General features: G+C 45.9%; 1 protein-coding gene across 3 annotated transcripts in view; it reads right to left on the reverse strand.

Annotated features, from left to right (window-relative positions):
* Window positions 1–15,408, reverse strand: part of BIN3 (bridging integrator 3) — a 46,598-nt gene that overhangs the window by 9,058 nt on the left and 22,132 nt on the right. The window contains exons 3-7 of one of the 3 annotated variants that reach the window (XM_077152770.1): window positions 12,075–12,136; window positions 9,624–9,664; window positions 9,036–9,097; window positions 1,424–1,560; window positions 737–777 (exon numbers count right to left, since the gene is read on the reverse strand). In XM_077152770.1, coding sequence (XP_077008885.1) covers window positions 737–777; window positions 1,424–1,560; window positions 9,036–9,063 — 206 coding nt within the window. In that variant the 5' untranslated portion in view covers window positions 9,064–9,097; window positions 9,624–9,664; window positions 12,075–12,136. The remainder of the gene's footprint in view (window positions 1–736; window positions 778–1,423; window positions 1,561–9,035; window positions 9,098–9,623; window positions 9,665–12,074; window positions 12,137–15,408) is intronic. The other 2 variants (XM_077152769.1, XM_077152771.1) reach the window with 2 other exon arrangements.

Consider the following 15,408-nt stretch of genomic DNA (forward strand, 5'->3'; position numbering starts at 1 on the left):
CCACGGAAGAGGTAATAAAGTGCAGCTGCTGGACTGGAGCTGGAGCCTTTCTAGGTCAGAGCCTGTTTGGGAGAGGCCAGGCAAGAAGACAAAGTGATCCGGGAGCTTCAAGGCAATGCCCCTGCCTGTCCCTCTCGGAGCTTCCCCTTTGGAGACTTGGGGAATAGGCTTGTCTGATCGTTGACCAGAGCCCGGCCTGACAGAAGATGAGTCTCACAGAAGAATTTCTGACCCTGACAGTTCATGAGTTATGGGACCTTCCCAGCAGGACCGTGCTGCTGCTCCCCCACCGTGTGCGGCCACCCCCACACTGCACAAGCCGAGTGCTGCAGGCAGCTGCTCTCCCAATCCGGCTGAGGGAGATGAAAGGCCTTGCTCATCTCTGCTGAGGGCTGGCCAAGAGCTCTGCTAGCTTAATTCAGCAAGCTCTGGTCACACTGGTTCGCAACCAGGAACAAAGGAGAAATCGGCAAAATGGCCACTGGGGCAAGGTCTAACTGCTGTGGATGGATCCAAAGTTCCCTGTCATGGTGGAGACATGTTGGAGCAACGGTGACGCTCAGCACTGAATGCATCAAACCTGAGACCACAGACCATGTGGCTGGTAACCCTGTTGGAATCTGGGAGGCAGGCTGCCAGAAATGGTTTTTCCAAATGCCTGGTTTTCCCACCTTCTAAGTAAGTGCCCTGAGCTCAGTTCTTTGAGACCCTTGATTCCCAGCTGACCTTTACTCACTTTTTTAAAGGTTCGATCACGGTCTTTTGGATCTGGTTTACCTGTCAAAAGAAAAACCCAATGCTATCAAGACTGGGGTGGGGGTAGGAGACAGATAGTTCCTAAAAGGAGAGGTTCCAGGTTTCTTAGAAGAGAAAAGAGACCTTTCAGGGACCCCTGAGAGCCCTGAGCAGAAAGAAGCCCAGGGTAGGATGGGCCAAGAGGGGGCACCACTTAAATGCACAGCTGGTGTGAGCTGCAGATAAGTCTGGAAGATTTCTGAAGACTAAAGGGCAGTAAGAAGCACTTTTCCCTCATCGCCAGTTAGTTCTCATTCTGTCAGCCACTGCTTGCCAAGGCTAAAATGGCCTTGCTCAGTGAGGAGGGCTGGGTGGGCAGTACATGAGGCCCGCTTGAGGGGCTAAGGGTTATATGAGCCACCAAGTGGGAACCTCACGGCTTCACAGCAAATGACGTAAGCTTATGGGAGCCATGGGAAGCAACTAGTGCTGAGGCAGATTAGCCAGGAAAGAAACCAGCTTGGGCTTGCAATACAGAGGCCTCCTGGAGAGCTCAGGAATTCCAAAGAGAAGACTGAGCCCTGCTGAGGACCTCCTGCCAGCACTTGCCCCCAGACAGAAGCCAAGAGAAGGGAGGAAAGGGAAGTAGTCGGTGCCCCCAGCCACCAGCCACCAGGACCCCAGTCACCTTTTCCTGGTTGAAGGCATCCATCCGCTTCATGGCGGTGTCCAGGGCTGTCACCATGTTCAAAACTTCCTGGTCTTGCTCACAGAGGGGATTGGAGAGTAAGTCCAAGGATATCTTCACAGCAGATTTTGACATGGCTGAAAGAAGTAAAAAGTCACTGAACCCATGAAGGGGTAGGTTTCAAGTTCAACTACTCAGGACTCGCTGTCCTCCCACGGCCAGAGGTCTGCACCCAGGCAGTCTCTACCCACAGCCATAAGGCCATCAGTACTATGAAGTGCCAGACACCTACAAGACACTCATCAAGTAATGTTCATTCCAGATCTCTAAGACTGTTCTGGGTGATTCTTTTGAGAAGCTTCCCCTGTTGCAGAATTAATTTTCCAAATTCTAGAGGTTATAACAGAATCACCTGGGAAATCATAAGAAAAACAAATTTTATAGCCCCACTGATTATAATTCAATAACTCTGAAGTCCAAGAATATGTATTTTTAAAAAGCTCTCCAGGAGTTTTGGACATGAAGATTGTTTTGCGACTTGACTCTAGTTTATATTAGGGGTTGGCAAACTTTTAACGTAAAGGGATAGACAGTAAATATTTGAGGCTTTCCAGGCTATTTGGCTTCGTGGCAACTACTCAATTCTGCCACAGATAATATGTAAAGAGTGAGTGTGGCTATGATCCAATAAAACTTCATATACGAAAGCAGCCCAGGGCGATGCGATGGTGGCACAGAGGCAGAATTCTCGCCTGCCATGCCGGACACCTGGGTTTGTTTCCCAGTGCCTGCCCCTGTAATAAAACAAACAAACAAACAAACAAACAAACAAAACCACAACAGGCCAGAGTTGATGGGTAGACCATAGTCTACCAACCCCATTCTTATTTAGGGTTCGAACAGCTCATGAAACATTTGGGGAAGACATATTTTGGTCCCATTTTACAGATGAGGCAAGCAAGGCTCCAAAGGGTTTCTAGATCCCCTAGGATCCCCAGCTGCCAAGTGCTGAGCCTGGATCAGACTGCAGGCACTCTGCCTCCCCATTCACTGCTCTTCTTGGGATCTGCTCTGCAAAGCGAGTGGACAGGACTCAGCCTCTCTGATGAGCATCACCTTACAGTTTTAAAGGTATTCTGTGGCAACATTTCCCCTAGGATGGAGACAAAAGCTACTGCATTGCGGTGTGTTCATTTGCCCTGTTAGACAGTGGGGGCCTGAAGTTACACAGCAAGTCAGAGGCACACAGGCTGCTTTGGACCTCCTGGTCCCACACAAGTTGTCAGGTCTCCGTTATTTGCAAATAAAATTTTACTGGGGTGGGGAAGAGGTTGGAGAAGGGGCAGGCTTGTTTGTTACTGTCTGTACCAGTTTCAGTGTGTGTTAAGGCGATTCTCAGAGGAAAACACTTTTTAACTGTATTCTTTACTACTGCATTTCAGACACCATCAACAGCAAGACACATTATTTTATATAAATCACTAAGAAAGAAAAACGCTGCCAATTACACCAGGATACACTATCAAATGTTAAGAATACCTTGAGTTCAGAGATGTTAAAAGGGGACAAAGCATCTTAGAATGAAATGAGGTCCACCTCACAACTGGTTACAGGAGTGACCTTTCCTTGCTGTTCCGTGTGAGTAGAAGGAGCCCTGACCCTACCGCTGCGTGAGGAAGGGCTTCCCACGTGATTCCATTTTAGTCGGGAGAAGGAAGCCCCAAGGTGCCTCTCCCAGCCCCTCGGCACATCAGCAGAGAAACCCCAGTGGATGGCCAGCTGACCTAGGACGCCATCCTGGGCTTTCTCTTGTCTAGGAGAGAGCTATAGTCAGAGGCTCCATGCCTACCTAAAAGGGCAAAATGTCAGCAACGACTTGAAATGTAAACTTTCCAGAAAATTGTTGAAGCAATGGAGGAAAAAAAAATAATCTTTAAAAAAACTGTGCGAAATGACTTTGTAGGTTTAGGAAGAAACGTTATGTATAACTTGACTCAATTATTAAATGATCACATACAGCTTGATTAAAAGATAAAACCTGGTTAAATCCGGAAACATTTCTGAAACATTTCTTCTATTGATTATTATTATTTTTTCATATTTGAGGGGAAAAACTCAAAAAGTATAGGGGATGCAGGGGCATTCTTCCACAAAGAAGAACATATCTTCAACCTTTGTCTTTTTTTGTACTTTCTTTCGTATCTTCAACCTTTGTCTTTTTTTGCTTGAACCATATGAAGTCAATGAACTGGGTCTGCTCAGGCAACTGGCCCCTGGGCAGAAGTGGGCCTGGAATCTCTATCCTGGTGATGCCACCTGGGGGTCAGAGGACGGTCCTAAGATGTCAAGACACCATGGCCTCCATACTTCTCTGGACCAACTGTCCTTTGCCATGGCTCACATCCCTAATTCTGCCTCAGCAAGGGCTGGGGAAGGGGCATGAACAGCCCAATATAAACCAAGAAGCTGGTGGTCTTCGCGAAACCTTCGTGAAGGTTAGGGACCTGGACTTCATTTAGGTCTCTGGAATCCTAATGCAGCCTCTGGAACACAAGGGTCTACAAAGATCCAATATAGATTGCTTGCTCCAAGATAATCTTGTTTTAGAACAATGGCTTAGGATTTTAGATCTTGTCCAGGGAGCTCAGGAGATTCCAAGATCAGGAAAAGCATAATTAGGTTCCCCTCAATTTTCTGGATCAGTGATTCTTCAGGGATAGTTCCCAAACTAGAAGCATTAGCATTACCCAGGAACTTGTTAGAAATAACAAAATTTCAGGCCTCACCCCAGACCTAATGGGGGTGGGGCCCCGCAATCTGGGTTGTAACAAGTGTCCAGGGATTCTGATGCCACTGGCATGTGGGAATCACTGACGCGGACCGTCGGGCACTGGCCTGGCCACTGGATAGGAAACCATTGTTGGAGAAGAGCTTCCTATGCCCAGACTCCAGTTCTGATGTCTCTGAGGGCTGACTCTGGTATTACTGACTTAATTCTGATATTGCTGTCAGAAAATTAAGTTTTCCACAGCCACACACTTAATCTCTTGAATCTCTGAAGTTCTAAATGATTACAAAGCTTCTCACTATGAGAAAAAGAAACTTTCACTTCATTTATGCTCTAGTGATCTGGAGAAGTAGGGAGGAAAGGAAGCACTAAGTGACAGAAATTCTCTACCTGGTAAGGCAGTGGGGAATGATAAAGAAAAATGCAACCAGGTAATGACTCAGAACTGAAATAACTACAAAACAAACAATAACATGAAATTGCTGGGGCCAGGAGAAAGGCACATGCCCGGACCAGCCGAAGTCCTCTGTGTCTGCACTGACATTAGAATCTGTCACAGACCCAGGCAGGCAGCCCTCACCCAGCCTGCAGTGGCTGCTGCTGCTCCTGCAGAAGAAATGCTGCCTCCATTATCAGCTCTTCGAAGTATCCTTTGTAGGAAAGACGCGTGTTATGTAAGTTAACTGGCTGAGCCTTAACATCTGGGCTAAAAGTCACAATTATTGCCTCTTAGGGACATATCAAGGGTTTTCTTTTTAATTGCAATATCACTAAGGACCATGGTGGTCCCCAAATCCCACCCTTAGGTGCCTACTGCCCTGTAACTTTATGGATGACATCTAGGGGCAGTGACACTGCCCATACTTTGATTTTGTTCAACCCTGAGATAGGCCAGGCTTCAGGAGTGAGTGCTATTTCTTTCTTTTTTTTTTATTAACTAATTAAAAATATATATAGATACTAACAAACAAACACAAACATTCTTAACTTATGATCATTCTGTTCTACATATATAATCGGTAATTCACAATATCATTACATAGTTGCATTTTCATCATCATGGTCATTTCTTAGAACATTTGCATCAATTCAGAAAAAGAAATAAAAAGACAACAGAAAAAAATTCATACACACCATACCCCTTACCCTTCCCTTTCATTGATCACTAGCATTTCAATCTAAATTTATTTTAACATTTATTCCCCCTATTGTTTATTTTATTCCATATGTTTTACTCGTCTGTTGATAAGGTAGATAAAAGGAGCATCAGACACAAGGTTTTCACAATCACACAGTCACACTGTGAAAGCTATATCATTATACAACCATCTTCAAGAAACATGGCTACTGGAACACGGCTCTACATTTTCAGGTAGTTCCCTCCAGCCTCTCCATTATATCTTGACTAACAAGGTGATATCTATTTAATGTGTAAGTATAACCTCCAGGATAACCTCTCAACTCTGTTTGGAATCTCTCAGCCATTGACACTTTATTTTGTCTCATTTCACTCTTCCGCCTTTTTGGTCAAGAAGGTTTTCTCAATCCCTTGATGCTAAGACTCAGCTCATTCTAGGATTTCTGTCCCGCGTTGCCAGGAAGGTCCACACCTTTGGGAGTCATGTCCCACATAGACGGGGAAGGGCAGTCATTTTGCTTGTTGTGTTGGCTGGAGAGAGAGGCCACATCTGAGCAATAAAAGAGGTTCTCTTGGGGGAGACTCTTAGGCCTAATTTTAAGTGGACTTAGCCTCTTCTTTATGGGGTTGAGTTTCATATGAACAAACCCACCAAGATTGGGGGCTCAGCCTATAGCTTTGGTTGTCTGCACAGCTTGTGAAAATATCAAGAATTCAACTTAGGGAAGCTGAATTTTCCCCCTTTCTCACCATTCCCTGAAGGGGACTTTGCAAGTACTTTTTTATTCACTGTTCAAATCACTCTGGGATTTATCGGGGCAAGTGAGTGCTATTTCAACCCTTCTTCAGGCTTAGAGGGGGCAAAGGAGTAAGAAAGAAATGGAGACAAGCTTGCTTGCTCTGAGACAGGGGACCAAATTTGGAGAAGTGGGGTTGAACTTGAAAACTGAGAAACTAAATTCAGTTTTCTCTTTTATAAAATGGTACTTTCACTTAGCCTGCTGATCTCAAGTTCAGAAGAAATGATGTAGGCGAAATTTCTCTGGAAACTGCTAAAGTGCTTCACAGACATAAGACAGCATTATTATGTGGTAGGGCCAAATGAATTTAAGATGGGTTCTCAATTCTACTACCCCTTCTCTTGAACCTTAGGGTCAATGTGGACAACTTCGAGAGGCAAAATCTGCATCTACCCCAGGGCCTTTGCACTTGCTGTCCTCTCTGCATGTCTTCCCTCAGACATGCATGGATTACTCTCTCATTTCCTCAGGACTCTGTGTAAATGACACTTCCTTAGGGAGGTCTTCTCTGACCACCCCACTTAACACAGCACCTGTCACTCACCATCCCCTTATTTTCCTCTAGAGCATGCCACTAGTACATGACATTGTAATACATGTTTATTAATCTACTGTATGTCTTTCCTCCTAGAATGTCAGCTCCTGTCATGTTTTATCGTTAAGTCCCTAGTACTGAAATGAATGCCTGCACAAGTAGGTTCTCAATCAATACCTGTTGTATGAAAGCAGGTGGGCAGACCCAGGCAAACCCAAGTCTCTTTCAGGTCCCCATTAGAAAGAGAAATGCTGTGCAAGTCCCTCCCACTATAACCCAAGGAAGGAGCCACTGAGGTCCAAAAAGTTACCTCCAGGAAACACTGCTGTGGCTGACAACAACACTGACAATTATGATAAAAGCAGTGAACACTCCCTGAGCCCTTACCCTGCACTGGGCATTGTTCTCAGAGTGTGACATTAAACAAGCACTTTCGTCTTCACTACATTCCTATGGAAGGGGCACTAGTATTAGCTTTATTTTTCAGGTGAGGAAACTAAGGGACCAGGAGTTTACTAAATTGTCCAAGGTTATAAAGACGGTATCAGTTACTGATTAGCTTTTGGGTCGAGTGCTTGGTTAGGTTAAGGGTAGGGTGGGGAAACTGGGTGGTGTTCATTTAAGCAAGGCCTTGATAAAGGAACCCCACAGAGCAGCTCCCTATCCCTCCCAGCGGCAGCCTGCCCGTCCCCTGGACACTGCCCTTATTTAGCACTTCCTCTGCCTGTAGGTTCCTGGACCCAGTTCCTCCTTGTCTGAAATAAGAACTCTTCAGCCAAATAACCTCCCTATGGCTACTGGCTGTTTCCTGGCACCTGTTAACCTCCACTTACCACAGAACTTAATTCCAGACCTTTCAGTGCCCTTGTAATGACAGAATTATCCTGAGGTATTATTTTTGACCCTACACTTTAACTCAACCTCTTGTTTAAATGCACAAAATCTTCCACTTCTGTCATCACTAAAAAGACAATCCTCCCAGGCCCAGAGACTCTAATTCCTGCAAAGAGGGACAGCCCAGGCCAGTGGCCCACATTCTAAGGCAATGGAGGCATCTGCAACAATATGATTCCATCGGCAGCTGGGATATCCCTAACTGGAATCCTAGGAGAGCCTCACACTTGGCACCCAACTCAAAATCAAATTTATATTTTGGATAGCACATTATCTAATTTAACTTGAGTGGTCAGTTTACTTGAACACCATAATTACATGGAATCTTGAGCAGGGCACGAGATCTTGTTGACTTGAACTGGTTAGTGTGATGCCCCGATACATAATTTGGGCAGAGAATAAAAAACCATTTGCAAAGTCCCCTTGGGGGACTGGGGAGAAAGGAGGAAATATTTAACTTCCCCATCTGGGGAATTCCTGATATTCTCGCAAGCAGTGGGAACAACCAATTCAATAGGCTAAGCTTACAATCTTGGGGTTTGCCCCCATGAAGCTTATTCCTGCAAAGAAGAGATTAACCTACTTATAATTATGCCTAAGAGTCACCTCTGGAGAGCCTCTTCTGTTGCTCAGATGTGGTCTCTCTCTCTAGGCTAAAAGCAGGTGAACTCACTGGCCTCCCCGCTATATGGAACCTGACTCCTGGGGATGAGCTGGGACTGCACATCACGGGAACGAGAAAGACTTCTTCACCAAAAGGGGGAAGAGAGAAACGAGAGAAAATAAAGTTTCAGTGGCTGAGAGATTCCAAACAGAGTTGGGAGGTTATCCTGGAGGTTATTCTTATGCATTATATAGATGCCCCTTTTTAGTTTATGGTGTATTGGAGTGGCTGGAGGGAAGTACCTGAAACTGCTGAACTGTGCTCTAGAACCCTTGATTCTTGAAGACAATTGTACAACGATATAGTTTTTATGATGTGACTGTGTGATTGTGAAAACCTTGTACATGGACAGAGGAGTCAAAAAAAAAAGAATAAGAAATAAATAAGTAATGGGGGAGATAAAGGGTAAAAATTGGGCAGACTGAAATACTGTGGGTTGACGGGAGGAAGGGATAAGGGGTATGGGATGTATGAGTTCTTTTTTAATTTCTTTTTCTGGAGTGATGCAAATGTTCTAAAAATGATCATGGTGAAGAATACACAACTCTGTGATGACACTGTGAGCCACTGATTGTATAATATGGTTGGACTGTATGTGTATGGAGATTTGTGAAAAGAAGAGTAGGGCAGTAGAAGTTCTGGGGGATATGGTGAGTGCGGATGTGATAAGTGAAGAGTGACCTGAAGCCGCTTCTCGGGGTCACTGACTAAATGCAGTTACTTCAAAGCTACCCTTAGCGGGCGGAGGGAGGAATGGAGGCGCGTGTGGCCGTGAAGGGAGGGCCCCACCTACCCAGGTCGGCGTCCGCACTCTTCTTCATGTCTTTCTGAAGCCTCTTGGTCTGGTCTTCCAGCCTGCAGAGGGGGGCACAGCCTGGGTACCTGGCATCCCCAGTTAATTTTGGCCCCTTTCTTTCCATTTACCTGAGTGAAGTCTAACCACCTGCTACTCTGGAATGCCTGCCAGGGAGGAGAAGGGGCCCCTTTTTTTTTTTCAACGTGGGCAGGCACACGGGAATCGAACCAGGGTCCTCTGGCATGGCAGGCAAACATTCTTGCCTGCTGAGCCACCGTGGCCCCCATGAAGGGGCCCTTTTTGATGGGATTCCTCCTGCTGACTGAAATGCCACTACAAGCCCTACGTGAGGGCAAGCCACCAAAGGCTAAGAGTTAATGACTACCACGCAGCCATCTGCTGGGGAGGATTTCTCTAGCTCGGTGAGCGGAGCTGTCCCTGGTCCCCGGCGTGCTACTGGGTGGGGAAGCAGCCCACTCCCCCGCCTGGGCGACCAGCAGATGTGGCAGTGCTGGAAGCGAGGCCTGGCAGAAGGCTCCTGCCCTACCCACCTCCCGCCTCATCCTTCTGGGGCTTGACACTCACTGCTGGAGTTTTCCATACTCCCTTTCAAAGTCTTTCTCCACCTGTAACAAAAGAGATAACTCAATCATCGGAGAAATGACAACACGTTGGAAAAAATCTCCTGGCTTGCTCCAACTGTCTCCACACCCCTCCCCCAAAGTCTGCAGAAAACAGCACCGCCCAGTTCATACAAGCACTAACAGATCGTTAACGACACAATATCCCTGTGTTCCCAAATTAATTAAGCCTTTGATTTAGGGAGAGAGACTTCCCTCCCAGATGGGCCATCCAGGCAAGTACCGGCCTGGCTCTGTTCTTCCACCCCAGGGCGCGAGGCCTGGGCCAAGCCCCCTCTCCTCGCCCTGGGGCCTTGCGGCAGCGAAGGAGTTGAGAGCGTGAGTGAAATGAATCCATGGAGAGAGAGGGGCCCGGAGGGAAGGGGACTCGGGTCTAGAAGAGTCACTGCCCAGTGCAGGCCTCCTGCCCCCAACAGCCCTGTTCTCACGGGCCCTGCCCCGGCCAGTTTAGGGCACGGGGAGAGCTGACGTGGCCAGGCTCTGCAAGGTGAAGCACCAACGCGGATACCATCACCAGTAACTCAGGCAAGGAGTGCGCTGTCTCTTTTTCCTGTCATATTTTATTTTAATTTTGTTTCTCGGACAACAATAAAAAAAAATACCCCAAATAGTTTATCACCTTTACTTTTCTTATCTATCTCAAAATTGTTTGCCTTGAGTTTTCTTTAATCTGAATTTCACTCCAATACTTTCATCGGGTAGTCTTTTTACCCAATGAAACATATACAGAAAATCAAAAATTGATGAATATGTCAAGCCTCAAGCTTTTAACACTTTGTACGTAATGACTGTAATTCAGGCAAGGCTCTTTAAGTTCTTAACTAGTTATCAAGTTTCCTCAATGGCAGCAATATTTAAGCCAAATGAATGTGAATCCTGAGCCCAATCCTGCCATCTACACATCAGGTGAAGTCAAAAAAGCTGCTTGCACGTCTACGCCTGAACTTTCTCCATCTGAGCAGCACCCATCAGAGGCAGCTTGCCGAGCTGGGGGGAGGTGCTGTGAGATGCAGTGACCACCTACATTCCCTCAGAATGCTTTTAACTGCTGCTTTGACTCATTGGTTTCCTCTCTACCGTTTATCTGTGAGGCGGGTATTATCCTCATTCTGCTAAAGAGGTCACTGAGATAGAGAGGTTAAGTAACCTGCCCAAGTGCACACAAGCGGGGAGCAGTAGAGCTGGGATTTAAATGCAGGCAGTCTGGCTCCTGAGCCTGTGCTCTTAACTGCTATCCTACTGAAAGAAAAGAAAGAAGAGGCGTCTGCGGATGAATTAAAGCCACAGCCTAAGAGAACAGCCTTTCTGGCAGCTACCCAGAGGTTCCTGCCAGCATAAGTCCTAAACCCTGACTCTTACTCTCCCTACAGGTTGGAGGCCCAAAGAGTGCATATTTGCAGTCTTCAGAGTTTTTTTTTTTTTTGCATGGGCAGGCACGGGAATTGAACCCAGGTCTCTGGCATGGCAGGCGAGAACTCTGCCTGCTGAGCCACCGTGGCCCACCCGTCTTCAGAGTTTTTCACAACTACTGCCCTTCCTTCAACGTTTACTCAATTAAAGATTATACTAATCCCCCTCAACCTCACCACTCCATGTCTGGATTGGAAATTCACATAGAGCAATAGAATCATAGAACATTGCTGGGGACAATGATTCTATGTTATAAATGAGAAGACTAAAGCCCAGAGAGGGGATATATGTAGGATCACATGGCTGGTTAGTGACAAAGCAAGACTAAAACCCAGATTCCTAAGTCAGGCCTTTGTTTTTTGCATGGGCAGGCACTGGGAATTGAATCTGGGAAATTCAGGCCTTTTTTAAACAGCATTCACTCACCCCACAAATGTTTACTGAGCACCTATTAAGTGCAAAGCATTCTGCCAAGTGCTGGGGAGACACTGGTGAATAAGACAGACATGGTCCTGTGTGGGGGAGATAAGCAAAAAACGAACACACGCATAACGTTAAACTGTGATGAGCCCAGTGGAGGGCCTGGGCAGGGGAGAGTGAGAAAATTAAACAGATAATCTACTTATATATGGTAGTCAGGGTATGACAATATGTATCTCTTGTATGGAGACACTATCTTGCCTTCCTCGTTTGAACCGTAAAATTTAGAAATAGGAAAACATGGTTTCTTCCTTACTTTATAATCCCAGCATCTAGAATCTTACCCAAAATTGTGCAGTAAAATTCATCACTGATACCCCAGGCTCTCTCCTACAACTTTTTTTTTTTTGCCCTTTTCATCAGACCTACTCTTTCTCCATCCAGGAACCTAATATTTCCATCATCATCTTTCTTATGATCCATCAAATCTGCTCTTAAGAAAAAAATTAAAAATCCATTCCCACTAAAGTGTATATGGCTGATAAAAGCTTAAAGTGTTACTCACCCCAGGGGAGTTCAATAGGAACCAAAGTCTCAGGCATAAGGAATAAAATTCCGATGGTGCAACTGCAGGTAAGAAATTTGTTTTGGAGCAAAGCAGCCTTGCCTCTGCCCTTGAAAGCCTGCCATTTCAGTGTTAGTCAATCTTCTCTCAAAAAGCCCAGAGAGGAATGTGTTTTAGAGAAACAAGCATAGGCAGATAAGATATTAACTCTGATACTAGCTGTGAGGCCTTTAAAGATGTTACTTAATATTTTTGAGCCTAAGTTTCTTTTCCAGTAAAATGGGGATAATTTCATTTAGTTGTACCCCATGCCAATTTTAGGTGGCTTCCAAGGAAACGGAAATAACGACAGTAGCTTCACAGTTGTCTTGAAAATTAAGATAAAAAGGCAGTATGAAGAGAACCGAGAGCAAAGTGCTTATTAAGCATTAGTTTCCTTTTTTCTCTCCTATGGGCAGATAGGGTGATGAAAAGACCAGAGCAGTTTGGGGATACAGACTGGTTCTGTAATACCTTTAGCATAGTTTTGAATTGACAACTAGGATTAAGCCTCATTTTAGTTAAGCCTGGAGCCCTGTGCTTGGGTGCCATAATTATGCCTCCCTTCATTGGACAATCTCCTTAGTAAGATATGAGAGCTGAGTAGTCTTTAAATATTAAAAATAATTATTTCCAAAAAAACAAAAGAGGAAACTGAGGACTTCTTGGCCAGCATCAAGCTCTCCTAAGATGAACAACACAGAGTAGGTTCTCTCTGGGAGGGGAGGCAGGCACACTCGCCGAACCGCCAGAGTCACAGCCTTTGGCTCCCACTCCTCTCTTTTGCAATCCTCAAGTGTGCTAATGTGTGTGTGGGATGTCAGAGAACACCTGGTCTCCCTGGCTGGGGGCTGCATGGACTTGTACAAAGAAGGACTTCAGGTTTCCAACTAGGTTGGATCATTCTGGTTAATGAGAAACTCAAGGTCTCACACTGGAAGCCGAGAAGTGTGCTGGGAGTGGGAGCTCAATCCTTCTACTTTCTGCTGCTCAAGACTATCTGACTGTCTGAGAGAAGTCAGACATTCCACATCCTCTGCTTCCAGCTGCCAGGTGCGGGCTGTTTCTATAGTTCCTTGGTTCTAAGAGCTCTCTCCTCTACTGGGAAGGACCAAGGGAGACATTGCCAGAATTCGCGCCCCTCTGATGGTGGTTTGGGACTAACGGGCACACTATAATCTCATTACAAGGTACATCCATTCTGAGGCAAAGAGTCAAATAGGAAAGATCTGAACAACTTCGAATGCTTCATTCCTTTGCCAAAAAGGCAACTGGCCAGCAGTCAACAATGCAAGCGTAAACACATGTGCACAGATTGTCAGGGGACCAGGATGGGCTGGGTTAGGCTGGCAAGGTTAGCACAGAGAGAATCAAGCACCAAACAACTACTCTGAGCTACTCCCTGCATTCTCAAATGCCTTGGGTACAAGGGAGGGATTGTGTACCGCTCTAGCTCCAGTGCCTAGGTCAGAGCCTGGCACATGGCAGGAACTCAAGCATCTGCTAAATGAGTGAATGGGCTGAGTTGCCACTCAAACTTAAACTCCTTGTGAAGTGAAAAAGGAGGCCAGCAGATAGGGTGGCACTCTAATCCCAGAGCTGAGGTGTGTCAGATCTGAGTGGAGGCAGGGGGAGCTCTCAGTATCCTGAGAATGCCCTCTTCTAAGGCTGCCTGAGTGGAAAGCAGTTCTTCCTTATGGTAAAATAGGATTAAGGAACGAAGCTAAGGGTCCCTCCACTTTGCATGTGAAAAATTTTCTCAAGTTGCAAGTTCAACTTGGCAAGACTCTTTTTTGTCTTGACTCCAGAGAGCACCTACCTAGCTATAAATCTAAGTGTGTGCTTTCCTTTGTGGACAAGACCCAAAGTAACCCTTGCTTCCAAGGGACATAGAAAAAGTAGCTTCAGACAAAGAGCTCTTCCATCCTCCCAGATTACAGAAGGAAGTTCAGCTTCTTTTCTCTACACCAGGATGCTCCAGCTACTTTATGGGACTTGAAGGAGTGGGAGAGGACTAAGCGACAGTTAGAATTTGGTGGAGGGTAGGGGTGGTAGGAGTTTTTGCTCTTACGTTTCAATCCCAATGGTCAGCTCCAGCAGAGAACATGCCATTTCAGCAAAGCCCTGGCAATAATGGAGTGTGCATTAATAACCTGGGTGCAGGGAGGCAGTGAGGGCAAAGACACAATGCTTTCTTTGTGTCTGGCAGTTGGGTGACTTGAGCCAAAAACCTCCTGAAACTTGCTGAAGATAACATGAGCATTTCTTCCCATGACAGGGGCTTCATGACTTTCAATAATCCAGGCGGCCACATCTGTTCCCCTCCCTGAAAGTGCCTGGGCAAGAATAACAGAGTGCGTCACTCCTGCTTAGGGGGTGGCTGCCAGAGATGCTGAGACAACTGCACAGCCCAGGCCTGTTTTGGGGACTGGGAGCGGGTGACAGGGTGGAGAATGGTTCTCAAGAGGCAGAGTCTTGCTACATATACTTCAGTTCTTCTGGGGATTTCAGGAGTATAAGCCTAGGAAGCAAATAACTATTCCAAGTTGTAAGTCAGTTGAGAGATCAAAGGCCCAGCCTACAGTTTCACTGCACTGGGAAATCTAGCTGCGTAGGACAGGCTGGGTCCTTAGTGGTTTATAAAGAGAGGCAAATCAACTAACTTCCTGTAATACACTTAATTTTTATTGAGTGCTTCTTGTCTGCCAGACACCGTTAGGTGCTTTATAAGTACTTACCACAGGTAAGATTCATACTACATCGATAGGATGGGTACTACTATATTTCTCATTTTACAAACGAGGAAACTAAGACTCAGAGAGGTTAAAGAACTTGCCCGAGGTCACAGATAGTATGCAGCAAAGCCCAGGATTAGCATACAGGCTGGAAACCTCCCAAACCTGGCTTCTTAACCACACCACAATCCCCAGTCTGTCCAGGGGAGGTGGTGCCATGAGTTAGAAGATGAAAATTCCATTCGAACAAGACAGACGCAAGGAGGTGCAGAGGGAAGCCAGGGGCCTGTGGAGGGCCATCTGGAGAGCTGAGGATTTCCCTAGATGTGTGCATCTGCCCTTCTCCTGAGGACTTGTTGCCACTCCTCAGATTAAAGCACCCAGAAATCTTTCCATCTACAAGCAAAATTGGCAAAGGAGCTGGAAAATGCATTCTAACCTGTTCTTTTCTGGGGAGAACAAAGGCCATTTCCATCAAGTTCAGGGTATTGAAAGTTTTTTTGTTTTTTCTTTTTAAGTGAGTGTTGGGAATAAAAGACCCTTCTCGAAACCACTTCCCT

The sequence above is a fragment of the Tamandua tetradactyla genome, chromosome 3 (assembly GCF_023851605.1).
Source record: "Tamandua tetradactyla isolate mTamTet1 chromosome 3, mTamTet1.pri, whole genome shotgun sequence".
Classification (NCBI taxonomy): Eukaryota; Metazoa; Chordata; class Mammalia; order Pilosa; family Myrmecophagidae; genus Tamandua; species Tamandua tetradactyla.